This window comes from Sprattus sprattus, assembly GCF_963457725.1.
Source record: "Sprattus sprattus genome assembly, chromosome: 9".
Taxonomy (NCBI): Eukaryota; Metazoa; Chordata; class Actinopteri; order Clupeiformes; family Clupeidae; genus Sprattus; species Sprattus sprattus.
This window is the reverse complement of record NC_137928.1, coordinates 19,316,746-19,343,484: the sequence shown is the minus strand read 5'-3', so window position 1 is coordinate 19,343,484 and position 26,739 is coordinate 19,316,746. Positions and strand designations below refer to the sequence as shown.

The window sequence follows — 26,739 nt, the reverse complement described above, 5'->3', positions numbered from 1 at the left end:
CCACGTGAAATGCTCACAAAGGCGCTGTTGTTGTTAAGTATCTGTATGATGGTTGTAGTGCACCCATCTTGTTATTATACTTAGGCTAGGTTGTTGGGTATGAGTACTTAAATGTGGATTTCCCCAACCAGTGGCACGAGGGAATTTAACATCTAATAATGCACATAACTAAAATGACCTGAATGTGTTATTCTCACCCTCTGAATGAGGGGGCTAGAGACAGGACTACAGGAGGCCAACCTAGCATTAGGTTTTGCACATGTGTGTGCACACTCATGCATGTGTGTGTGTGTGTGCGTGCATATGATTTTGTGTGCATGTGTACATGTGCGGTTTTGTATGCGCGTGTGTGTGTGTTTGCGCGTGTGTGTGTGTGTGTATGATTGTGTGTGCATGTGTGTGCGTGCGTGTGTGTGTGTGTATGATTGTGTGTGCATGTGTATGCGTGAATGTGTGTGTCTGTGTATGATTGTGTGTGCATGTGTATGCGTGCCCGTGTGTGTGTGTGTGTGTGTGTGAGAAGCTGATAGTGAGAGCTGACTGTGGGCCCGTGGGGAGAGGGAGGGCAGACAGTGGAGTGGGATGAGATTAGAGGTCCTGGTGGGACTTGAGCGGCAGTGTGATAACTATCTGCTCCAGTCAGACAGCAGCAGCCCGGCACCAAACAACAAGGCAACAGGGGACACGTTGTGTGTCTTACAGTGGACACAGACACAGAGAGAGATCAGTGGACACACTCAGTGTCCTCTGAAGATTTTACTTCACTTCACTTCTCCTCTCCCACTACCCTGTGCCATATGCTTGACCAGAGGAGCTAATATGGTGATCTATTATTACAGTAATGGTCCAGGACGTCAGTAATTGGATCTCATGTTTTGTTTGAAACAGCTTGGCTTGAAGCTGGATACAAGTTTCTTTCCCAGTATAAGTATGACTGTGCCTAATAGGAGAAGCAAGAAAGGATGTCCTGTTTTGAATTGACCATAATCACTTGTGTTGTTTGTTTACTGAGGTCGTGCCATGCATGAAGCTGGATAAATGAACAAAGCATGCTGATGTGTTTAGCCCATGTCTCCTTTGATAGACCTAGAGCAGGTGCAGGGGCCATGACAATAAAAGCTTAAAACCACAAGAACGTGCAAGCACAGGCTTAGAATGTGTGTGTGTGTGTGTGTGTGTGTGTGTGTGTGTGTTTCTGTATACTTGTCTTTGTGGTGTGCATGTGTGCGTGTGCGTGTGTGTGTGTGTGTGTGTGTGTGTGTGTGTGTGTGCATGCGTGTCTTTATGTGTATGTGTGTGTGTGTGTGTTTGTGAGTACAGTGTGTTGTCGTGTCTGCCATGCCCGGTTATCCCCTGTGCCATCACCTCTGCCTGGCAGACGGCACTATCAGTGTGATCATAGGGAGATCTGGAGCCTGGCACCTCAGGCTTCTAGCCCTGCCCTTTTGTGCCTCCATCTCCCTTCCTCTCTCCCCCTCTTTCTTTTGCTGTCTGTCTCTCTTTCTTTCCTCCTTTCTTCTTTCTCTCTCCATGTCTTTCTCTTTTTCTTCCCGCCCGGGACACTCACTACCGCACACAGACACGTAGTCTTGCTAATTTCCTGATTCTGTAATTATATCAGGCGGTTGTTTGTGCCATCTGAGAGATTTGCGACCCACTGTCTGTGTGTGTGTGTGTTCATGGCCGATGAGGGCTGGAGATAGCGCTCTCGACTCAGTTATGGCCCTGTCACTGATCACAGATAAGAGCCACGCTACCCACACGCTGACAAGAAAAGAAGGCCTTTACACAACACCACTCAGGCTCCAGTCGGCAGGCAATTTTTTGTTGTTGTTGTTGTTGTTTTGTATGTTCGGTATTTTGATGTGCAGATACTGTTTCAAGTTGTCTTCCATCTACAGTTTAGTTCTCTTCGGCAACAATCGAATTTGACGCCAAATACGTATTTGTCATCTGATATGAATTTTGTATAAAATCTGTGTATACTCAGTGTCTGGTTTTGGGTTGTCTGGGTGTGTCTGTGTGTGTGTGTGTGTGTGTGTGTGTGTGTGAGATTCATGTGGGTGGCAGCATTGAGGTAAGCAAGATGTTTTCTTCCTGCCGGCCATAGAGTTTGCGTGTTAGTGTTTATGTGTGTGTGTGATGTTATCTTGCCCATTAGCTGTAATAGTGCTCATTAGGTGCGTCTGTGGGGGGTGGGAGGGAGGTGTCGCACTCTCACATTACTGCAGACAGGCCACGGAAGACCGTCTCAGCCACCCAGGCACACCCTACTTTTCCCAATCTGATTGCCATCTGCTAAGTGTGTGTGTGTATGTATTTTGTGACTTTAATGCGCTCTTCCTCTCTCCTGTCGCCTCTTCCTCTTCCCCCTGCCCCCTTTTCATGCTGGCATTGTGTGATTACAGGGCAGAATCTCTAAGCAACACTTGAGGGTGGTCGAGAGCTGCTGCTTGGGCTTCCTCTAGCGAGCAGTGAAACCCTGTCAGACGATCACGTGGGTCCTGATCCCACAAATTGGTTACTGGTGCCATTTTCCTGTGTAGTTTTAGCACAATGGCACACATCATTCTGTCACATGTACACAGTTCACACATACGGACAGCTTTCGCAGCTATTCAGACATCAATAACACAAACGAAAATCACCACAGAAATCATACAAACAAAATAATCTTTCCACAGCACCAACACACACATACACATCTATGCAGTATGCAGCCAGGAAATGGAGAGATATGCTCTCAGATCCTCTTAGAGCCACTGACCCCAAAGCGTGATCTCAGAGAGGGTGATGTAAGTGTCACCTGAGGCCATTGACCCGAGGACGACATCACATCCTGCCAACAGCCACTGCACCATCATGCTACCTGCTTAGCATGACTGTCGTTCTGCCCGAGCCTCGCTGGTGTCCAAGCGAGACTCAGATAAGGGGCCCTGACAGTCGTCCTCCGCTATGCCTTTTTACAATCCGGCTCCTCCTGTCCTGTAAGTCTCGCCTCCCTGCCTATCTCTATCAGTCCCGCTCGGGTGCATGACCACTGCGGAGTGGGAAGTGTCACGCCTCCTCGCCATCTCATTTCCCTTACCACCGATATCCGTCTGTGCTCAGGGCGTGCTGCCAAGGCAGCGAAACAACAATCGAGAGGGAGGAAGGAGGAAGTACACAACTTAAAAGTAAAGTAGCAGTTTGTGTCGCCAGAGGAGGGAGCACTTGTGTCATGGTGGCCTGACGGTTCCCAACCTTCCCGGTGTTTTTCACTTGAATTTTATATTATCATGCCTTGTTGTGATAGGAGTGCAAATGTAAGCATAACACCTGTTAAAATGACCTTGGAGACAGGATGTTTGGAATTGGCAGGCCTCGAATCCTAACATCACTATGGGCCAGCTGCTTTGGGCTCTTGGGCAAACACCCCCAAGGTTCTCGGAAAAGCCCTTCCATGAATTCCCATTGCAGCTTTGAGTGGTGAAACAAACACCTGGACTGACCTAGAGTCCATGTCAGTTCAGGATGGCTTTTCCCTAAGCCAGCAAAGGGGATGAGCTGAAGATCACCTGCTTAAGAGCCTTTAGTACCTGAACTGAGAGTCCAAATCCTCCAGTTTGCCCTCCTTCCTGGGCTTAGGGCACTTAGTGTGCGGCAGGATGACATGACATGGAGGTCTTGGCTTCTGGAAAGCCTCTCTGGTGCTGTGCCACCACAGGTGATCCAGCGTGAGACTGCTGACACTCTTACGAGCTTAGAGGTGGAATCCTCTCTCGCAGGCTGATGTGAGCTCTGTTCGTTTCTCCTGTATGCTGGTGGCTAGAAGTAGAGCTTGTGTGGAAAACCTGCTGTGAAATGTACCCAAGGGGTGAGTAAATGCTGGAATGCCTTTACTCCCCTGGCTTGGCAAGGCGAGAGCAGAAATTATATGCAGCGTTTCGCCCATGTTGGGTTTCAGTTCAGGGTAAGTTCAGTCAGTGGTGTGTTATAAGAGAAATGTTTTTGTACACACAGACACACACACACACACACACATACACCCAGAAAAAAATTAAAGCATTTGGTGGTTTGGGTTGAGAATACTTCGATCGGTGAGCCAGTGAAACATCACTCAAAAAAACGTTCTCACAGTCTTACAATGCCGACTGCTGAGCTAAATGTGGAATCGATAGATGTTATTTATTAGTGAATTATTTGGACTGACACTGATTGAGACAGGCCCTATCAAAAACCCCACTTCATCACAGTGGTTTTTGGGGTGAGAGTCAGAGAACACAATTGAACTATTTAAGACTTGAAGTCTTGCTTGCTAGCATGCTGTGTGTGACAATAGAATCTGTGTGACATGAGCACCATAGGAGCACTGACTGTGGTTGGGTAAACTTTATTTTCCCCCTTTCTCAGATGATTATTGTTATGTTCTGGGCCATTTCATTTACGCCATCTGCCTCCATTTCCCAACCATGTCTAGAGTATTGGGTCAGTGACTTGCGTTGTCCCTCAACTTAGACCTGTCCTGCTAATCTCACAAGTGGACGTGGCAGCTAAACAGCTTTATCCAATCCTCTTTTGTTTTATTTTTATTTGCCCAGTAGATCTGACCAATTAGCGATAGGGGCTATGCTCGACTGAGCGTGTTAAGTGACAAACAGAGTTCCTCCAAAGACATCCTGGTCCCTCTTTAGTCAGGTAATCACCCGTAGAGGGACTGATCCCTTTTAACTGGTCTGTCAGTCACTGATGTCCTGATCCTCCCGTAAGCCGTATTTGTCTAAGGAAACACTTGATCTGAAAGTGGCATCAGCCTTGGGTCGAAGTCTCGGGAGCCAGATGAGAGCTTCAAATTGGGATTTAAAGAGGACAAACATATTAGGTGGAGCTTTGCGGTCACTTTTTCAGAGCTAATCCCGAGAGGTGGTTGCCCTCCACTTATCCTGTGGGCATCACAGTGAGCCCACTGAGCACTAAGGGAATGCACTTGGGGCAGCTGAGAGGGACTTTGGTGGCAGGTGGTGGTGCCGAATAGACTGCCCTGGCACAGTAAGGGTGTCTGGATGAGGGAGCCTAGCAACAGCCTCCAGCCTTAGTCTTATGATTATTGGCACTCTACCTAAAGTAACTGTGTATCTGTACATTGGAAACCATGGCAATAGACAAATGGTAGATGTTAAATGATATTACTGTCCTAGATGACAAGCCAGAACAGGTGCCTCATGCTGATATATGACCATTGAGTCGTGCCCACAGTGTTGCCAGGGCACACAGGGATCCAAGACCATTATGGTCGACAGTTGGTGCAAAGTGAGAGGGTACAAACTGTCATGTGTGTGACTTCACTACCATGCTTAAATTAAGCAGTTTACCACAATGTAGGTCTAAGGATTATCAGTACTGACGATCATCCGGGTGTCATATAAGATCTAATTTTACCTTACAGGGTCGCAAACCTTAAGCCAAACAGTAGAGCTCATGCAAGGCAGCACATCAACACTTCCCATGTTTGGCCAGTAGAGGGGTTTCACACTCCTCAAACCTGAGGTCTGGCATAGTTCACTCCCACTCTCACTACTTGCAGGCACTAGCAGATCTATGTCACAGACTCCCTACACCATCTCTCTTTTTTTCCCCCTACAGACTCTTCTCTCCCTGCCAAAAGCTCATTTGTTATTTCATTAAATAAACTGCGCCAAGACTCTTGTCAAGGGTACTGTCTTTGTAACAAAAGCATAACCACCGGAGCCTTGATCTGAAATAAATAGTTTTTCCACACACTTGCGTGCGTCGTGCCTTTTAGAGTATCGGTAAAGAATTTGGCTCACAGGGCTGCATTCTTTACCGATCATCGGCACCACCCATGCACAGAGAGAGATGAAAAGAATGGAAGAGTGGAGGAAAACAACGTGTTGTGGCTTTGGACTAGGTTGCTGTTTTGGGGGAGCTGGATTGTGGAGACTTGGTAAAGGTGGCGTGATCTGGGCGGGCTGGTGGGTCCTAATAGAAGGGGGCAGTAGTAGTAGTGCACATACTGTGTCCAGAGAGTTCGGGCCAACAAAGCGATTCCTGTGGTGTCCTTGGCATTCAATCAGCCACAGTGCTGGTGTACTGATCTCCTAGCGTGTCACTGTGGGAGGCTCTGTTGTGAAGGAGAGAGGCGGACTGATGCAAGAGCTTGCTCCTTATTGGCTGCAGGGGGAGCAGAGTGGAGCTGAAGCACCAGTAGCAGAGGCTCCAGGAAGTAGGAAGAGGGAGACGGACACAAAAATGTGATTAGTGTACAAACATGGCTATTCTTTTTTCACAGATGCGTGCACAGGCACAGACACACACAGCCAATGGCTGGATTTAATAACGGCAATCGGTGTGATGCAACAGTGAACTCTCATGCCGACTATGCATCACAGTCATCAAAGTACACCACAAAAGCTTTTGTAACGATATCCTGTTTTTCCCCTAAACATGTGCATAGTTCGGTGAGGTATGAGAAAGAACTTTCTCACAGTCTTACAATACCGACTGCTGAGCTAAATGTGGAATCGATAGATGTTATTTATTAGTGAATTATTTGGACTGACACTGATTGAGACGGGCCCTATCAAAAACCCCACTTCATCACAGTGGTTTTTGGGGTGAGAGTCAGAGAACACAATTGAACTATTTTAGACTTGAAGTCTTGCTTGCTAGCATGCTGTGTGTGACAATAGAATCTGTGTGACATGAGCACCATAGGAGCACTGACTGTGGTTGGGTAAACTTTATTTTCCCCCTTTCTCAGATGATTATTGTTATGTTCTGGGCCATTTCATTTACGCCATCTGCCTCCATTTCCCAACCATGTCTAGAATATTGGGTCAGTGACTTGCGTTGTCCCTCAATTTAGACCTGTCCTGCTAGTAGGAAGTAGCCTGACGATGTCAAACTCATAATTCTAGTCAGAATATGAGTCTGATACTGAACCATTGGGCTGTGATTATGGGGTGTGTTTCAACGAACCAGGGGGAAAAAATGCCTCTTCGCTCAATTGGATACCTAGAACCAATCAGAGCAACGTAGTATGACTATCTGATACATTAAAACTTTAACCTGATCCCGTAGGAAGGACGGCAAAAACATATTTTCGATCGACAAATGCCTTGATGGCGTTTCTCTGTTCCTCTTTCAAAATGAATGCGCTGTCAATATCTGTTGAGATATGCCTGCTCACGTTACTAATTAGCAGCAAGGCTAGCTAGCTACTATGTGTTTCAATGGATTTTTGGTGTAAGCGTTAGCAATGACCTAACAATGGTCTAGAGCACTTCAGTTAAGACAAACAATCCTCGGCAACATTCGTGTTGCACATAAACAACTAACCGAGTCAATGTAGACATAAAAAAGTCGTGTAGATAGCATAATTTACAAAAATATGTCCCATTACAAGCTCCCGATACGACGCCATCTTGGGAGGATTTCGAATCTACCGCTCGATCATCTGTCCATCATCGTATAAAGCCTGCCCTGACAATTTGATTGGTACGGCTTTATCCGACCGATGATACTCTCTCCCAACTAGCTCAAAGCCAGAACGAATCTCCCAGACCAAATATGTTGTGGGCGGAGTTCGGGCTGGTATCCAGGCTAAGTAGGAAGAGGGAGACGGACACAAAAATGTGATTAGTGTACAAACATGGCTATTCTTTTTTCACAGATGCGTGCACAGGCACAGCCACACACACAGCCAATGGCTGGATTTAATCGGCAATCGGTGTGATGCAACAGTGAACTCACATGCCGACTATGCATCACAGTCATCAAAATACACCACAAAAGCTTTTGTAACGATATCCTGTTTTTCCCCTAAACATGTGCATAGTTCGGTGAGGTATGATGTTGGACAAGGATTTATTTTTTTCACATAGAGGAACTGAGTACTGATTGGTCCCGAAGCCAATTACAGAAACACGGCTTACATGCTGTTTTATTTTTCAAGTTTAACTTGTTTGTTGGTCAATGTCCCACGGCCATTACTGCACAATGTACATCAATCTTCTGGGCATGCATTTAATCTTACGGATAAAAAGTTAATCCGCCCAACCATTTCCTTAGCACACCCTAATCCATGCAGCTCTCACAGTATAATTATTAATTTTTTTATTGACGCTTTCATCCAGCGCCACTCAACGTTGCTGGACCCCAGCTTTATGCGATGAGGCTTACGTCTTAATGGAGCCAACCAGATGTAGCCTTTGATCAAGGGACACAGCCGCCGTTAAGTGTCCCTCCACTGGAGGGCTGAACTCCCTGGCCTAAAGGAGCCTGTTGCCGCAAAGACCAGCGCCTGATCGTACGCCAAGAATGTACCCACATTGGACCATCAGTCTTCTTCAGTAGTTGTAATCGGTGCAACTTTTTCCTCTTTAGTCTTCATGCTATTCCTTCTGACCAGGTATAATTGTAACTGGGAGGGAGGCTAGGTGCAAGAGTGAAATGTGAGAATGTCTGCCACTTACCGACAAACAACACCCTTCCTCCTTTTCCTCTTCCTTGGAGCCATGGCCTCTGCAAGTCATTCTGGCCAGCCCTGGAGCATGCAAACACCAAGCAGTGGCCTCTGCGAGATCCGACTGCATGTGGATCAAATCAGAATTATCCGCTAATTGACTATTTACTAGGCACCAGAAAGGCCGTAATGGACTTGATATTAAATCCTTCTGAAGTATTTAAAGCGCGTTTCTGAGTGCTCCTGCGAGACACTGGGGCGTGCGTTTTTTCTCTCTTTTTTTTACAAGGAGGAGCAAATTAAAGCTCATGGGTCAAAGTGTGCCCAGCCAAGGCTCTCAGACGGGATTTAGGGACGACAGTGGGAAGCAGCTCAAGGAGGGCAAGTTGCAGAGCAGGGGAAAGACACGGGGAGATCTGCTCCAATGAGTTCCAGATGCCCCACGGCCCATGCCTCTCTCTGAGAGATACTCAGGGCTATAGTGTGCTACAAGGGGCTTAGACTTGGCTTCCCTTTAATAGAGATAGACTGCTTTTTATGTGGAAAGTTGAATCGCGTAAATTTCAAGTTGTCCACTGTCTTTTGCTTTATACGCCACTAAAGCTTAAGCTGAAGAAAGGTCAGTCAAGTTTTGATCAAATAAAACCGAGCCTCTTTTTTTTTTTTAAGCTTAAAAAGCATCGGAAATGGATCTGAGATACAGAGGATGCCTTTTTTTAAAAGACAGTTTAAAGACCCACGTGACATTTCCTTTGACCCTCTCTCAACCTCCCACAGAAATGTAACCTTTGGCTACCCTAACCATATATGTCCACAGTGCAGTATCATCATCAGGGCCTTGCCTAAATTTACATTCAAAGAGGCGCAGGACAGTGTGATACCTGTTTTGGCCGCTTTGCACGTTTTCAAGTCACTGCCTTTATAATCCCACTGTAAAAAATGATCTCTGCTAGCTGATGTCTGGTATTTCTCTCCTGCTCCCCTTCAGATGTGGCTGGTCCCGGCTGCCTTCAGGTTCTGCTCCAGAATGTTGGGTTCAGGGGGCTCTTCAGGAGAAGCCGCCGTGTGAGATGAGGCAGACAGGCAGGCCTGGGCCCCAGAATCCCATCAACTCCTACACCCTCAACCCAGACCAGCTTAATGACACTGCGTAGTGCTCTACATCTTTGTTTTGATTCAGCACTTTGGAATTCTTGTGTGTGTACGTGTGTGTGTGTATTTTGTGTGCAAAAGTGTTTATTTTTAGGCAGTGTAATCGGGTAGTTTTGTTGTATAGTGAAATCTGGTCTGACACCACTTAAATGAGCGCACTGAGCACCCCTAATGTCCCGCTGTAAATGTCCCGCAATTAAGACAAAACCATTCTAAAGACCACATGATTCTCATTAATGACCGACATTGGCTCCACTGTAGTTCATGGCGTCATAGTTGGTAACATTTTCCTCTGTGAAATGGCTAAAAAGGCTTTCATCTGAGTGAAAATGAATTAGTAATGCCCAAGGTAGAACAAACGAAAGTGAACATTGGCAAAATGTTTTTTTTTTTATTATTATTATTTTTTTTTTTAACTGTTACACTCTCCCTGCTGAATATGATAAATATAATCATCTGCTGAAAGTATTTGAGTTCCTATCAAACCGAGAGCCTTCGCCATAATCTGTCAAGGGCTTGGGGTTTCTTGGGGCCTGTGCATGGAGCCATCTGCTTCGACTCCTCGCCAGCCCATCTGCCGGCTCAAGCTCCCCAAAGTTCCTGTGATTTGTTGGAGCGGTAGGTACTTCCTACAGTACAGAGACCCCAGTGCCTCGGATGGCTTAAGGGGAGGGCAGGAGCGCCGACAAGATCCAGGACGGGCTGGCAGCCGTAACTCACAGCCCTAATGACTGCGGTCTGTGGGACGGCGAGACGAGGGAAACCCTGGTCCTCGAGACATCATCACACCCTACACTTTTTAAAACTCGCTCGCTGGGGCTGGAATACCTCTCGGAGGAGTTAGCCATTAGAGATGCAGCTCCACATAAATCATCCTCATCATCAGATGTGTCCAGGCCTCCAACCTCCTCCAGGTCTGTAGACCCCCACCAACTATCCATTCCCATGCTACCCTGTCCTAGGGTTGCATTTCAGACCACAGTCACATCATTGCTCTTTCTGGTTTAGCCCAATGAATCTCTTAACTACTTCCAACAGATTCTGTAAATTAACCATGGGCTCCTTTCCCAGCCAAAATGTCAGATTTAGAGCCACTAAAGAATTTAAATAAGCTTTATGAATATGAAATACGCTTTTGAAGGTGTTCACACAGGTGTTTTGGTATCATTTTGTGCTGTGACAGACCACGCAGGTGCTATTAGATAGCCTGAAAACACCTGCAATGAGGTTAAGTAGAGTCATGCACACACATAAACACATCCACAGAGAGCCAGAGAGAAAGAGGAGGAGGTCTGGCCAAAGCAGATTTCCAAATGACTGATCAGCGATGTATCTGAAGTTCAGCCAACACCCAGGCCTGAGACTGAGCAGCCTCAGAAGGGTACTAATGAAAGCTAATGATTTCCCCCTGTTGCCGGCAGACTTTGTCCAGGTTACCCTTTAGAGACAAAACCCCATCCAGGAAAACTGAGAACTGGGAGGCAAACAATACAATTTATTCAACAAATGTGTGCAAAAAAACACTGAAATATTCAAAGTAATCCCTTACACATTGGGTCAAAAGACTGCCATGTATTTATTTTTTTCCTTTCTTTCCCAACATCCGTAACGTTTTTCAATACTAGTGCAGGCTTCACTTCATTTTGTCTGCTACACTTTTGGGACTTGCTTTGTGGCTTTCTGCTGGCTGAAACTCTTTAACATTTTCAGTCTTGTGGGGACGTTATCCAAGTCAGTCGTTTGGATCTGGGATTTGAGCAGAGCTCTCTGTTCTGTTCGGCTCTCCTCCTGGCTTAAGGACTGCTCCTAAGCCCCCATCTGGTTGCATGGGGCTTCTCTGATGTCCCTCTCTGCGAAGCACACTACTCTGGACTGCATCAGCCTGAGCCCGGGATGCAGATCAGATGGGTCGAGCTCCGGGTAGAGAGAGCGCGAGAGTTAGAGAGAGAGAGAGAGAAAGAAAGAAAGAAAAAGAAAGGAAACACCCAAGGCCCACTTCGGACATCCCAGGAGCTGCAGACTATTCTCATTGCCGACCTTTGCCAAACAAGACCCAGTTCAGGCTCTCCTTTAAGTTGTTCTTGCCTACAATATAAGCCACAAATAACTGCAGTTTGCTTCTAGTCTTTCCGCTGGGTTATCCCTATGGTTACTGCACAGGTCACTTCAAAATCTGGGTTCTTTTTCTATCAAAACAAAATTAAGCTTTAAGCGCAGCTTTAGCATAAAAATACCATGGCTCCAGAGAAGCTGTAAAGATTAACTTGGCACAAAACAGTCTCTGTAACCTTGAACCCTTTACATTAAGAGTTACTTATATAATCTGAAACATATTATCTAATAATATTACAGTTATTTATGAACTGCTGATAAATCTTTCAAAACGATTACCTAGTTGTAAATAATTTTGGTATTTCATCTTGTTTTAGTGCAACTTAAGGTACTGCATGAGGATAACTTTGAATCAAGTATGACATTTGACTGTTGAGCTAGGGCCTGTATCAAATCCTAGTCTCACAGACACAACCGTTACCTGTTACTTCAAATGGCACTTTTGACTGTACCTGCATATGCACCTGCACTGGTAAAAGCTGTAAAAGCCAACCAGCCTATTTAGTCTACTAAATCTTTCAATCAATACTTCACATACATAAAAAATAAATTTACCTGTATAATATAGGTCAGACAAATGGATACGTGTCAGACTGTAGACATTTTCAATCCCAGCATGTCACGAGCATAATTTGTACATTTTGCGCTTATTTTTTCCCAAGTTCTCAAAAAGACCATGAGACATACACTGCTTATTTTGAAGATATCATGCTTTGCAAAATGCACAATTTCTTCATCCTCACCATAAACAATGCTCGTTATTGTCATGAACCAGCTGAAATAAATATTTAATTGGCACAAACCACAGACCAAGCAAACACTGCAAGGGTTAGATGTCTCAGCTCAGTAACTATGGCTTGAGTGTGCAATTCAGCACCAATGCTATGGCTGTCTAGAACTGTAATCTCAATTGCAAATGCTTCTGGGGCAGCACCAAGGTACGACACAGCTGGCACCCTCACACCTGACAGGTAAGGCGGTCACATGCTGAATATACCCCAACCCCCGTGCATCCAAGTGTTCCTCTAGCTGTCAGTCCAGTGGGCTCCCACCCCAGACAGCCCCATCTGATACTGATAGGCTGAGTCACGTGTGGAGGGGCTTTGGGTGGGGAAGCTGGCAAAATCCCTGTGGGTCCGGAGGGGTGAGTCGGGTTTCCGGTGGTGGTACAGAGAAGCGTGGCCCACCCGATCTCGAGAGCTCACTCCAGACGGAGAGGAGGAAGATGTGGACGAAGAGTAGGAAGGCGCCGGGGGCAGAGCACGCTGTGTGCCGAAGACCAGGTCTGGGGGCGGAGGTTGCGGACGCTGCATGGTGGGCGAGTGGTGCGGCACCACGGGGGCCGAGCTGGTGAAGTGGGTGGCGAAGGGCTGGTAGGGCACGGTGTCCACAGTCTGCACGCCATAGCGCGGGTACGGCTGCACCGACGCCCACATGTTGCAGTTAAGGGAGGGCGTTGGCAAGTCCTCCCCACCTGCACCTCCAGGCCCAGGGCCAGCCTCTCCTTCCACTCCTCCGTACATGCAGGCCTCCCTGGAGCTCAGGGCCTCCCCGCAGTAGGGATGTGTGAGCAGGGGCGGCTCGTAGGAGGAAGAGGGCCGGAAGTAGTGCTCCTCCGAGACAGCCTGGGCTGTGCTCTCCAGATAAGGCCGCTTGCAGCCAAGCTCCAGGTGCCTGCTGCTGTTATCTGTGAGAAAAGGAGATCCGGTTACAAAACCTCAGCAGGGAGAAAGGACTCGCTTAGCCAGAGCTCTCCGGACTTTGTTTAACAATACTGAATTTCCCATTTATGGACATATTTCCTAAATGCTAATTAGCAATGGCTAACTGACTACCAATAGACCATACTGGTAGTGGTGCCCACAGTCAGCCATACAAAGAATATGCAAGCAACTGAATACAAGCACAACGTACTTCATAAGTATTTTAAGAGCACATACACCAGACATTTTCAGTCATCAGCCTACTACTGAAGTCAGATGGTGAACGCTGTTACTCTGATGTAAGAATATCTGTATTTAGAATATTACATTTGGTCAGGATATTTTGGTATTTGCTATTTTGATAGAGGAAATGCGTCCACAAAACAGCCCTTGAACTAGACGAGAATACATTATTTAGACTTTATAAGAAGTATAATAAAGATATTTACAGGCAGATGTCCTGTCAAAGCACACCATCTTTAGGAAAAAAACTTCTTTAGTGAAAACAAACTACCACTTTCATTAAAAGAGGATCATGCTGTAGAGGAGTCTATTTTCTCTAGGGTCAAGAACATAAAAAACTGCCATGGAATCTGCATAATATATAAAGGATAATTATAGATATAAAACTTAACTTTTAACTTTGGGACCAGAATCTCATCAGAAGCCACAGCAAAACCTTCTGATGTGACTGACAACTGGTTTATGATGTCTTCAAATTAAATGACTGGTTTCTTTGGAAAATAAAAACAGTATTGAGGTGCTTCTTTGAAATTCTTTCAGTCATCTTAATATTCATTTAGTTTGGCAAGTTCAGATGTGTTTTTATGGCTTAAACTGCACTTTCTTTGAACAATATAAACAAAGTAACTTCGACTGTACACTCAATCTTCACCTAATATTTTGTGCTTAATTTATGATACAAAGTGACAGTAGCATATATATCTGACAGTCACCTTTTCAACATCATAGGAGATTTTTGCTGGTGCAGAACCTTCCATATAAATCTGCCCCATGGCCTATCAAAACTAAGACCTGAAAGTAAGAAACCTGAATTCCTGTTAGTGGGTTTTCTCTTTACCTCTGTGCTTGAAGCAGTGGTAGAGCAGACTGGGTTCCCGGCTGGAGGGGAAGTGGTTGCCGAGGGTCTCCTGGGAATCTGCACCGGACAGGGGGACCCCGCTTTCATACTGGTAGTGGGAGAGGACCTGTGGGTGGCCACCTAGCATCCCCGCACCCAGCTTCCCTGCTAGGTGACTATGCGAGGAGATGAGCCTCTGGCGCACCATGCTCTTGGAAATCATGGGGTAGTCCTTCCTGGCAAGAGGGATGATTGGAAGTAGGAAACGATTGAGCAATTTGTTTTCTTGGGCCGGGCCTGGACTCTGCTTGGTGGGAGTGGGTGCTTGGGTTTTGGCCACTTACCCCTGCAGCCTGGACACACGCAGATCCCCCTCATCGCTGCCTCGAAAGCCCTTGGCGAACGGGTTGTTTTCAATCTTCAGCTGGGTAATCTGTCAAGAGATTCAACCATGTGATGTCTGAACCACTAAAGGGATTCAGTCCAGTAAATTGCACATATCACGCCCATATTTGGGTTTCCATAATTGAAAGCATGCAGCACATTCGGCATGTGTCGTAAGTAAGGCTTTGCGTTTCGTGCAGTACTGGCACGCCATTTCCTGCGGTTTAAGATCAGTTTGCCAGAATGCTCATTAAGACAGGAAGTTTTTTTTTATGTGTATGTGTGTGATTTTTTTTATATTTTTGCCCACATATGAATCATAGTGTCCATCTGTAACAATACTGGGGACCCTTGCCGTAAAAATTGCTCCCAATACCTTGTGGTTCTGGTAGGATGTCACGGAGATGAAGGCGGTTTCGTGGAAGACGTGAGTACAGTACGCCGTGTTCTTGGAGCCGAAGGCGTTGTTTTCGTCCGCCTTGACGATGTGCAACCTGGGCTGGTACTTGTGCATAGAGTTGAGAATGATCTGCGGGCACACAGAAACAGACACATTAAGCAGGAGCCCAAGACACCTTCCACACAGCTCTCTGAAAGAGTGCCTGTGCTAGCATATTTGTGCTCAGCCTTTTTTTTTTTTTTTTTTTATCCGTCAAGTTGACCCCTGGATTCTGTTGCCAAATGGTGTCACTGCCTGGGTTTGAATAGCCCCACAGTGTTACTGTAGTGGTCAGTTTTTCCACGAATCACGGTGCAGGTAATTTACCATAATAAGTTACGACTCCAAAACCTGAAATTCTTGGCCAAATGTTGTAAATCTGTGTGATGCATTGAATCAATTCATTGTTTCTTAAATGCCATAATCCATACTATTTCTTAAGTGTAACACACTACAGAACAGTCTCTATATTTGGATCTGGTATACTTTAATTTTGTATTTGAATGATTCTTTAAACACCGTGTCCTGCTTATTTTGAATTTATTTTAAATAGTATATCTCATACATTTTCGATATTTCATTCAGCAGTTTATGTTTGGTGCACAGCTAGGACTTCAGGGTGCTCGGAGCTGCCTTGTGTTCGCAGCTCACTGGAGCGTTAGGCCAGGGTCATCCCCAGCACAGTTCTGTCAGGGGCAATGAATGTCAGGTCCTCCCCTCTCCTCACCTCACCCTCGCTGGAGCCCCTCTCCCCCTCCCCATCCAGACTCCCCAGCCACATGGAGCCGGCTCCTCGGCTGGAGAGTGCTGTCTCCCCTAAGAGGAGTCAGGAGTGACAGGGCACGGAGGGCACGGGCAGGTTAAAGCAGAGGCCAGGCCGGCCCAGCGCTGCATCGGGGGCAGACAGAAGCCAGGGTGGGGAAGGTTGGATTGGAGGGAGGGGGGGTCTGGGTCAGCCAGGCCCTTGGCGGGCTGACTGGAGACACACATCTGACCTTTTGTCTGCTTGTCTGTCTGGTGTCTTTGAGGTAGTATTTATGGGGCAGGTGATACAAAAGCAGACAGACTAATTGTATTGATCAGGGAGCTTCTGCCCGTGTCAGAGCCGAGGCAAAGCAGACACTGCCTTTGATCTCTTTTGTTCTTTGGCACCCCTGATTTAAAAAATGTCGCTCTGATCCGAGATCAACAGCGGTGGCTCAATTAAACAGCAAGGAACCAACCCGGCTTGCACTAATTCACCCTTATCTGCCTATCCTGTGTGTGTGTCAGCCCAATCCTACACCGACTAACACTAGGCTCGTAAAGGAGAGGTCGAGGGTATATGGAATATCAGCGCTGTCATCAGGCCAACAGTAGCAGAGGAGGCTGAGATCAGAGATATTTTTACTGCTGATGATGAGCAGAGGGCCAGCCTGGACGCCTAGAATTAAAATGGCTTGACGTCAGACTCCAGGCAGTTTGAGGCATTTTATATCCAGTTTCGCAAACTTGTGGATTTAAAGAAGTTTGCTGGAGTTCAAATATCATGCTGCATCTAATGTTCGGTTTGTGTTTTTGTAAGCAGGATTGTGCAAAACCCACTAGGCTGATTTTCATGAAACTTGCTGGAGGGGTGTAGCATGGGCCAAGGAAGAGCCCTTTCAATTTTGGAGCTGAATCACGGGCCCACGGATCCACAAATAATTTTTCACTTCTGTTAACAAGATGAGGCATTTTGTCTTGGCAGAGATCCGAATGCTAGTTTGTACACACAAGTAAGACACAAATAGACCATTACAAAGTATTTGTTAGTAATGCAAATTACAAATATTACTCAACTTGATATCAAGATTTTAAGGAAAATGTATTTCCTAATTTACAGCCTCTGTATCAGAAGACTCCAACACTAAAAGTAAGAAACTAGCAATGATCTGATTTGCATTCTGCACCAATGCTTCGGTTCAGCGTGTTGCATGTTCGTGCCTGTTCTTCAGCTCCTGTCACCAGTAGGCCCACTGTGCGACTGGTGTTGGGTGTAAAGGCTTGCCGCAGTGGCCTCAGTGCCTTGGTGTAGGATGCTCTGCAAAAGCCCTGGCGCCCCTGCTGGTGTGGGCGTCAGCCTGGCTTAGCTGGCCTCTCCCCGGCCTCATTACTCGCCCTTGTCACATCGCAGGCACTCGACTAATCCTGACAGGCAGACCCAGCGCTGATCCGACAGGTTATGAACCTAATGAGCTCGCCCTGACAGGATGACTTCAGACAAGCAATCCCAGGGTCCCTCTGGGCGGCACTGCCACGGTCACACTCTTCACCTCTCCCTCTCTTTCTCCCTCTGTCTCTCCCCTCACCCTTTTCTTTCTCTCTCGCTATTTCACTTTTTCTTTCACAGTGTCTTTAGAATTTTTGTGATTTCTTGGAAGGGATTATTTCAATTTTATATATTGGATTCCATGTAGGCCTGTGGTGTATTAGACCATATATGCCTTTTGAATAGACATCATAGCAGACTGTCAGATCAATACACTGTATGTAGTTCAATTTGAAAGATGATCTTTAATTTTTTTTTTTTTTTTTTTTAAACCTAGCTAGGTTTTAAAAGAAAGCCAGGCACTTTATAGTAAAATGTGACAATTTCTTCCCGTCCTATCAGATTTGACCTCAACTTGTTAACACCCTTTTTCACTTGTCATTCAAGTTATTCTGTTGACTGCCTCTTGAAATTTTGCTAAGGTCGAGTGCAGCCATTGTTTCTAACCACGCAAGGCCCTATGACATGGATGTGGCCATTCCATAAAGCTGTTGATTCGTATTCCCAACACCATACATGGCAATATCCGGGGGGGTCAGGCATGAGAACAGAGGTGCATTCCAACAAACCACTTAGAAGTCATTAAGCGTTAAATCTTTCAATAAAAGTCTTTTACAACAAGCACTTTTTGCCCATTATTCAAAAGTATACTTAAACAAAGCCAGTTGGCTGTGGAACAACGCCTTGTGTTCTCTGCAACAAGTTGACAAGAATATGAAAATGCTTGTTGTTTTTCTATTATTATTATTATTATTATTATTACATTAAGTTCAATTTACACGTCATGGGACTCAAACATTATTGCGAACACTGATTTTTCACCACGAAATAGTTTTGTGTTTCTAAAATGAAACGATTTAAATAAGCTAATGGATCTGACCTCACTTCACCTGACCGCCGCTGAATTTCTCAACCAAGTGGTAATGACTCCACTGGCAAACATGTCTGCTGGTGGAAATAACTGTGGGAATGTGCACATTCGTACTCCCTTCCATACTATGTATATAAGGCACAGTACATCTCTCAAACTACTCATCCATTTACTTTTGCTGAAACAGACAAATAGGTTGCACGGTCACTCACGTGGCCAAAAGGGTCCAGGTGGTTGTTGGTGAGCTTCATCTTCTGGAAGGAGACCAACTGCCGCATCCAGTGAGACCCTGTGGCTGGGGAGTCTGGGTGCACGTTCAGCCGTCCAGGCATGGCCGGCTCTGCCTTCCCAGCCACCATCCTGGGGAAAAAAACAGAGAGAGGAGGTGAGAGTCATGCGCCTTAGTGAACACAGGAGTTCTCATATTAGGCATAGCCAGGAATCGATGTAGTCTCTCCGACCACCGCCACCACAAGATCGTGTCCGAACCCAGAGGTATTTTTCATGGTCACGCAACAACCATCAATTTCACTGCTTGGGAGGCTGGTTTTATACACATATGGATATTAATGATATGTACAGATTGTGTACATTTTTTGCCAGTCGCACTATAACAATAGCTCCTTGTGGCTGGGGGTGGCTGCTTGGAACGCAACATCACTCCTAATTATGTGCCTCCTAGGTGTTGCTGAGAAACTCCAGGCCCTTGCTGGCAATGGCAAAAAATTCCAGGCCATCCCACAGATCTGAGAGGGGAAAATGGCCATATAATTAATTTTGAGAAATGTAAAGGGATTTTTCTTTTTTTTGTTACTGAGGGTTTTGTTGGCATTACATATTGTTTTATTTGTAGTCTTCACTGGAAAAATTCAGCCTATTCTTTTTGCTCAGTGCCCGCACAGTGCCCGTCTCATGGTGTAGCTTGCGGTGAACGGTCACAGAGAGGACAGCGTGAATCACCCAGCTGTTTTAAGCCCATTGGTTTTGACAGGCCACTTGCCAGTACCCCGAAGTAATTAACTGTGTGCTAATGACAATCCACAGCCACAGCTAGCATAGCAAAGGGTTGTTTTGTGGCTGTCGAGGGAGGAGAGAAGTTGGGCTAATAAACACGGACAGAAAAGCTTAATTGATTAGACAAGCCTGGGCTCTAAGAAACAATTTTCTCAACTCTGGTGCTCTTATGATATATTTATCTTTCTTTACAGTGATGGATCACTTTATTCCACTTTTCACGATGAGTTATCTGTACTTACTTTTTATTCTTAGTCGTCTGGATGATAGATTTGACAGGAACCAATTCACAAAGTTGAATCACAAAGAGAGAATTATGCCTTTGCTTCTGCCATTGGCAGTGAACACAGAACTGGGGAATCGCTGTACGTGAGTGCATAAACTAACATCACGTCATCACAACGCACAGGGTAATTTGTGTTCACACGCTGCACAAACATAATGAAGTCACAGCCTGTGTGTGGGTGTGTTTATGTGTGATAGCGATGGAGAATTGTGAGACCGTGAGCCTACAGGGACAGGCCAGCATCACCACAGATTTAGCCAGACTAGCATCAGCCAGTCCCCAGCCCACTCAAGACAAAACTTGCTGAGAGCAAAAAATGTCCTCTACACTACAGTGACTTCTCAAAGATAGTTAGTGATCATTTTCATGTGTTACTGGGTTGGGCTGGCGCTCAAAAACTGCATTCCTAAAACGCTGCTCCTTCACTGTCCCTCCACACACATTTTGCACGGTACACAGGATAAAATCGCCACATTACGCCACAGTTACAGTTATACATGGTGGTATATGTGTGTGTCCTACATGCGTTAAACAACATGCAGAAATGCAGTGCAAATACATTCAGTTTCAAGCAAAAATACAAGTTTGTCATATTCCACAGAATTCTTCTTGACTGCTCCCTCATGCCTCATTCACTTCATATGTCACACATCACTCAAGTGCTCATTTGCAGACAAAAATGAACAAATGGTTTAGTAATAATAGTCCAAACTAGAGTTTAGCGCTCTGTTCCCACCAAGCAAGGTGAAGGCAGGTATTCCCTCAATGCTGTAGACACTGGGTGGTGTTTTACATGTCCCATACTCACCATTTGTTATCGCAGAATTTGTAGCGGTGATCATCTGCAGGAACGATGTCGGTAAGGAGGATGTATTTGGTTTTGGGGTTCATCCCAGTGACCTTCACCTTATAGCTTGGGAACATCCTCCTAAGGCAGATTAAGTAGTGTTAATACTCTACGAACATATATGTCAACAAATTAAGGAGTGTTAATACTCTTTGAATATACTGTATTTGTCGACAAATGAAGTAGTGTTAATACTGTAAGAATATGTCGGTTGGAGTATTTTTTATTCTCACATTTAAAGTGTTTTACATTCTGTGTCCTCATCATCAGAATGTGATTTGTTTTTTTTCAACCTAACCGTTCTGTGTGAATAAAGATTTCTTGATGACAAAGTATTTAGTAAACAACTGATGTTCTGCAATGACATCAGCAAATGCTTTGTTTTTGTTGCCGTCTTTACACGTGCTTCTCTGTTTGCTTAGTTATTTTTGCTCCTCCAGGTTAATGCCCATAATGCATCCTCCTCAAACTACGCAAAGAAGATCTGAGTTTTGCTTGAGATGTCCAGGCAGCAGCTTGAACAATGACAGTAAGGCAGGATAAGACCTTCTTAAGAGGTCTTACTAGAGGTTTAAGCAGGTTTCAAGTGTACGGACATCGCAGGAAGTGTTTGCCGCGAGCAGATGAGCCAATGATTAGCGGTGAGATAGCAGCTCAACCTGTCCTGGAACACAGATAAGTCTTCCGAAGACGCACAGGTCACGTCATGGAATCACTAGGACAGAATCCCCTAAAGACATGAGTTATTCTAGAGGACTAGCGGCACAGCACTTAGCACTCCTGAACATCTCCTTAGATGTGGGATCTTTCTGTGAGAGACAATCTGAGAGAATTTGAATTCAAACGAACGATAAATATATAAATGAAAGGCAGACATTTTAATGTACAGTAATAATAACCCCATGTACAGGTTATGTACATGTATGGAGTCCTGCTTTGGGCCTGTTACTAATTTGCTTGTAGGCAGACATATATTTTTAGGGATTGACTCTGTTAAATGTGGGAATGCCAGTTTTTGCTCGTCTACAAGAAAGGCTAGGATGACGGACAGAATATGCTAATATAGCAGACACGGTCGTAAAACACATCAATGGGGGCTACCTTTGGTAACCTCTTCCCGAAAACAGCTCATCCCATCTGCGTCAAAGCAGGTTGCAAAGGGAACATGCGCCCTAATAAACTGTAAGTGCTTTTTAATGGCAGCAAGAATGCATAATAGTTTATACAGCCAACTTATCATAGAACCCTGGGGCATTCCATCACAGCACACTGCTTTATCTGGTGGTGCCTTTGCCAATAGGCTGTACTTACAGACTATGTCGGTAGACAAAGAATAGGCTATACAAGGTTCATGACCAGCCATGACTGTATTTGAGAGTGTGCATCTTCAAAGGAATTTGGTCTAGAAACAGGCATGCAAGGAACACCTGAGGTAAGTTACAGCTAATGCTGTGAGATATTGGGGATTGCCAAAGAGGGGTAATCTCCGTCTAACGTCTGAAATCCAATAACGGTGCGACAATGCCCACGCAGGCACTATAATCTGCGGAGAACACAGGAAACAGGCCTCACCACTCAGCCTGACACTGGCACACTGTTAGCATGACAACGGCTATCTCCTCAGATCTCACATGACAGGGGTCAGGATACAGTATCCACAGCTGCATTCTCCATTTGTTGCATTTGGGAAAGCCAGATTGTTGCAATAAAGTATGTATGTTAAATCCCCGGATTTGGACGGAGCTCAACTAGTGAAAAAGTCTGTGGAAACCCTATGTATAGTCTCTTACGTATTTCTGTAATAAGAATTTTGAAATTAATTTGAATTTTCAAAAAAGGTGTCTTGGCCTGATCTGTGTAACTTACTTAAGGATGTCTCAGTCTGAATTTATGCGACAATGTATCTTCCCGTTGTGAATGGAGCAATGTGTGTTTACGTGATGAATACTGTAGCTACATTACTGTTGCAATCTAACCCTGTATAAATAAATGCCAAGATAAGTCTAAATGCAAAACACTTGGTCTATTATGTCACTGTTGGATACAGCCAAGATGTCACACATACTTTTTCGAATTTTTATTTACCGCTTGCAAGTTTTAGTGAAGGTCCAAAAAGGCTTACAGACACTTACTCTGCGTTTGCTTTAGAAATAAATAAATACTGGTGACGACGAGAGAGACAAAGTATGAAACTATTCTCTTAAAGCACAGAGGAATGCCTATTCTTCATGCTGAGGCCGCCACTGCACTTAGTCCTATCCCCAGTAGATCACATGGCATGTCTAATAGGATCTCTTAGCGGCTCAGCCATCCTGACGCTTCCACCCATAGGTAGCTAGCTGAGGAAGCACCGAAGAAGCAGCAGCCTCAAGCTCTTTTCTTCCCTGAATGGTCAAGGTTACCATAGAGCTATGGACAGTACCCATTTTACATATTGAATTATCAGACATAGAGAGTCTGTTCCATCTTATTTACATTTTCTCCTCTCTCAACTCAACTTTTTGTCTTGTTTTGCATAACTCAATGAGATCATGGGTGGCAGTGTGTTTCAGTGGCTTTTGCATCAGCATATGCAGGGTAGAGTGTTGAGAATGAGAAATAGGGACGTCATATCACTGTCGGCATCCACACGCACACACGGAGAACCAGCTGTTTCTCTTAGTTCTCTCTCTTCCCCTCGCCCTGTGATTCATCCTGTCCGAGAGGAGTCCCCCCCCCCCCAGCGCCGGCCAGATCAAACGCCTGCACCGGATGATGGAGCTTCAGGAGCCAGGGAGACGCCGGCCAACACCAGGCGCCATGCTGCACTCGTCACAAACGCCACCGCCGAAGCAAGGCCTCACGGCCCAGGCCCGTCCTCAGAGCAGCGCCAGGCTCCGAGGAGGGGGAGGGGTCACAACAATCTCCCATATATATCATAAACATGGCAGTCAGTCTCTATCATAACACACGCATACACACATACACACCCCCCCACCCCCCTGCCTCCATTTCACACGTGCCACCCTAGAGGTACAGTGTGCACTCTCTCTGAACCTCTGACTGACACATTTCTGTTCCACACAGCGTGACCCATTTTTCCTCTCAACAGACAGCGCAGGAAAACAGAATCTTACATGGTAGCTCGCACAAGGACATGTTCTATCAACCTTTTTTTTTCTAGACTTGATTTTAAAAACCCAGTCTTTCATTTTTTCATGCGCACATAGATTAAAATGTTTACAAGGACATTTTTTATTCTCACCTAGTTATTATTCGGTTACAGACATGCATGTTTTCTGCTCTGGCAAATTCATTAACAGACCCACTTCTGTTTGCTGCTGGGACGAGAATAAGACGCGTCGCCAATAAGGCCAATATTATATACACAGTGCAGACACCGAGCAGTCAGCGAAGGAAACCTGACTCCCTGCTACTGAGCTCGAATACATCATCTTCCGTTTCCATAGGAGCAGTCATAGTGGCAACCTGCTGAGTTTTTGACAAATTGACGGCTGGATGGACAGCATATTAATATCCATACTTATGTCATGCAAAATATTTTGGAAGGAGATCTTTTTGCGTTCCGCAGTTAAGATTGACATGAACAACTTCAACACTGATGACTTCAGTGGCCTGGAACAAGGCTAACGGTATGGCCGACCTGCTTAGGTGCTGCCGACTGTAAAGTCAGTCTCGCTTTCCCTGTGCAGCTGTGCACCGGAGCACTGTTTGAGTGCTTCAAAGGCTTGAAAGATTCTCAGCGCACTCTATCAGTCCGACAGGGAGAAAAACCCATCTCTCACAGTGCAGCGGCATTAGAAGAAAAATGGCGGTGACCTTTTTACACTGAGCGCGGGAGAGCTCTGAGAACAGCGAACTCAGGCTGGCAAAGTGGACTGACTCATACTCTGGTTAATGTCCGGGGTCCCACTCCTAATCCACGGCCCGCATTAAATCTAACACACGGGGCAGCCGTTTGTGTTTCCAATTAAATATTCAGCGCTTCAGGAATTCAAACCCCACTTCTCAGTGCTTAGATGGACAGACTAACTCAGGCAAATTACTAACAATGTAGCAATAAGTCTAAAGCAGATATTATAATTGCTGTCAGCGCTACTGCTGATAGGCTTGCTGAAAGAAATGGTGGTGGTGATGGATATATTTGACAGAAATGGTCGGGGCTGGAGTGTCGTAGCTACTGCTCACGATGGTGTTAGTTTCACATGAGGCGCTGTCAGAAAGAACACACTCTGAGACACAAATTGCCCCCCCTGTGCTCACCTCCCGGCTTTGGTTATGATCATCTCGGTTCCTGCCTCATGGAACCTTTTCCACAGTTCTCGTTCATGGAGGATCACCTTGATATTCTCTATGCTCTGGTAGCACAGGAGACAGAAGAAAAAAAGGCTGTGAATGTTTGGACACCACAGTGGATTCTGGTCATTTAGTTCAGCCATGTCCTTCAGTGTTTTACTCTCAGTTAAAAAAAAGAACAGCTTCACAGATGAATTGCATTTGTTATTTCATCATATCAACCAGACTAGAAACTTGTGCCAACAATTCTGCGTTCCAAGAAGGAACTCAAAGTTTTGTTTATTTCACTGAAGCAATGGGGTTGGTTAGCAGTAACTTAAACACAGCATCCATAAAGCATTAGAAAGATATTCATAAAGGCGTATACAAGTTATATACTCATAAAGTGCCACAATGTTATAGTATAAGCTCTTATTGCTTGAAGTATCAGAAAGCATAAAGTTTATTTAACCTCTTGGCACTGATCTTTGCCATCTATGCCTTATGTCAAATGCTCTTTATTCACCACATGCTCTTTAAGGAGCCAACTGACTTCATACAAGGTTCCATAATAATAGTTGAGCAGGGCATCAGTGCAGTCCTGTCTATTAATACATAGCTATTATAGACTTTTATCAGTGGCTATGATGCATTTTGATGAGGATACTGGGTTTAAGTAAAGCGTATCCACGGTTTACCTAAAACAGGCATCCACAATGCATTTTATAAATGTGTTTGTGGAGCTTTATAACATATTAATAACATATTGTTATGGTTGACATATGACACAATGATTTAAACAAATGAACAATCGTAATAGGTCATAGAATGTTATAACGTAAGAGTATAATACTTAAAACATAAGGTAACACTTACTTACTTACTGCTGATATTAACAGGATAAAACAAGCGTTATAATAGTGCCTTATGTTACTTTGTCCTAAAAGAATTAACATTCGAGCCGTAAATGTGCATGTGTGGACTTCTGAGCTATTGTAACAGTTTTGTCATATGTCACCATTTACAAGAATGTTATAAATCTTTTCAATTCAATCATTTAAGGCTTCCACTAGCCTTGTAACTCCTGCTGTGTTTGTTACCTGATCAGGCTCGCTGTTGCTGGGGATGCTGGGAGTTGTAGGCAGACCCATGTGCGCGGAGTCAGTGGTGAGCTCAGGAAGCCCACTTGGCTGGGCTGCATTCACAGCCTCATCCGTCACAGCTGAGGCCTTCTCCTGGAGCATTTCTGCAAACATTACAGCATTCATTAAACATCAATATTCCATAAAGCCGTTACATCAGAAATGTGGGTAGAATGTGTGCATGAGTACACACACATCCACCTATGTCAAACCTGAGCAGATCTGAGAATGACAATATGCAAATAAAAAATCTAACCGTTAAAAAACATCTAGCACATTGACATTGTATTGGTTCACTGTACTAGCCGCAAGTCTGTTAATAATTATATTTCTTCTAATTCAACTCGAAAAGATATAAAGATATTTCACCTCTTACATTTGTGATGTAAATTTTTTTATAACTGTATAACACTCAATTGTTGAACAAAAAGGACAACTATAATGTAAATATACAACCGAGTACGACAATGCCAGGGTTGTGTATATTTATATGGGGGCAGTACCGAACCAATAGCACAAGGATTTTAATGTCCTCTCCTGTATAAAACTAAAATGTACAGATACTCTGAAATATTACTTGGAAAAAAGTGAATAATTACATCATACCATTTTATAATTATTATGAAAACAGTGAATAGGAGCATATTAGCTTTGCTGATTTAATTTTAAAATGACTTAA

General features: G+C 44.9%; 1 protein-coding gene across 1 annotated transcript; it reads right to left on the bottom strand.

Annotated features, from left to right (window-relative positions):
• Positions 1–12,753: 12,753 nt before the first annotated feature.
• On the bottom strand, positions 12,754–26,186 carry tbx4 (T-box transcription factor 4; the record flags this gene model as incomplete). The annotated part of the gene is made up of 8 exons (XM_080844746.1): positions 12,754–13,415; positions 14,513–14,748; positions 14,857–14,945; positions 15,273–15,425; positions 18,709–18,856; positions 20,605–20,724; positions 24,907–25,001; positions 26,019–26,186. 8 exons carry the CDS (start codon positions 26,184–26,186, stop codon positions 12,754–12,756), a joined length of 1,671 nt encoding a protein of 556 aa, XP_080700872.1.
• Between the last annotated feature and the right edge of the window lie 553 nt (positions 26,187–26,739).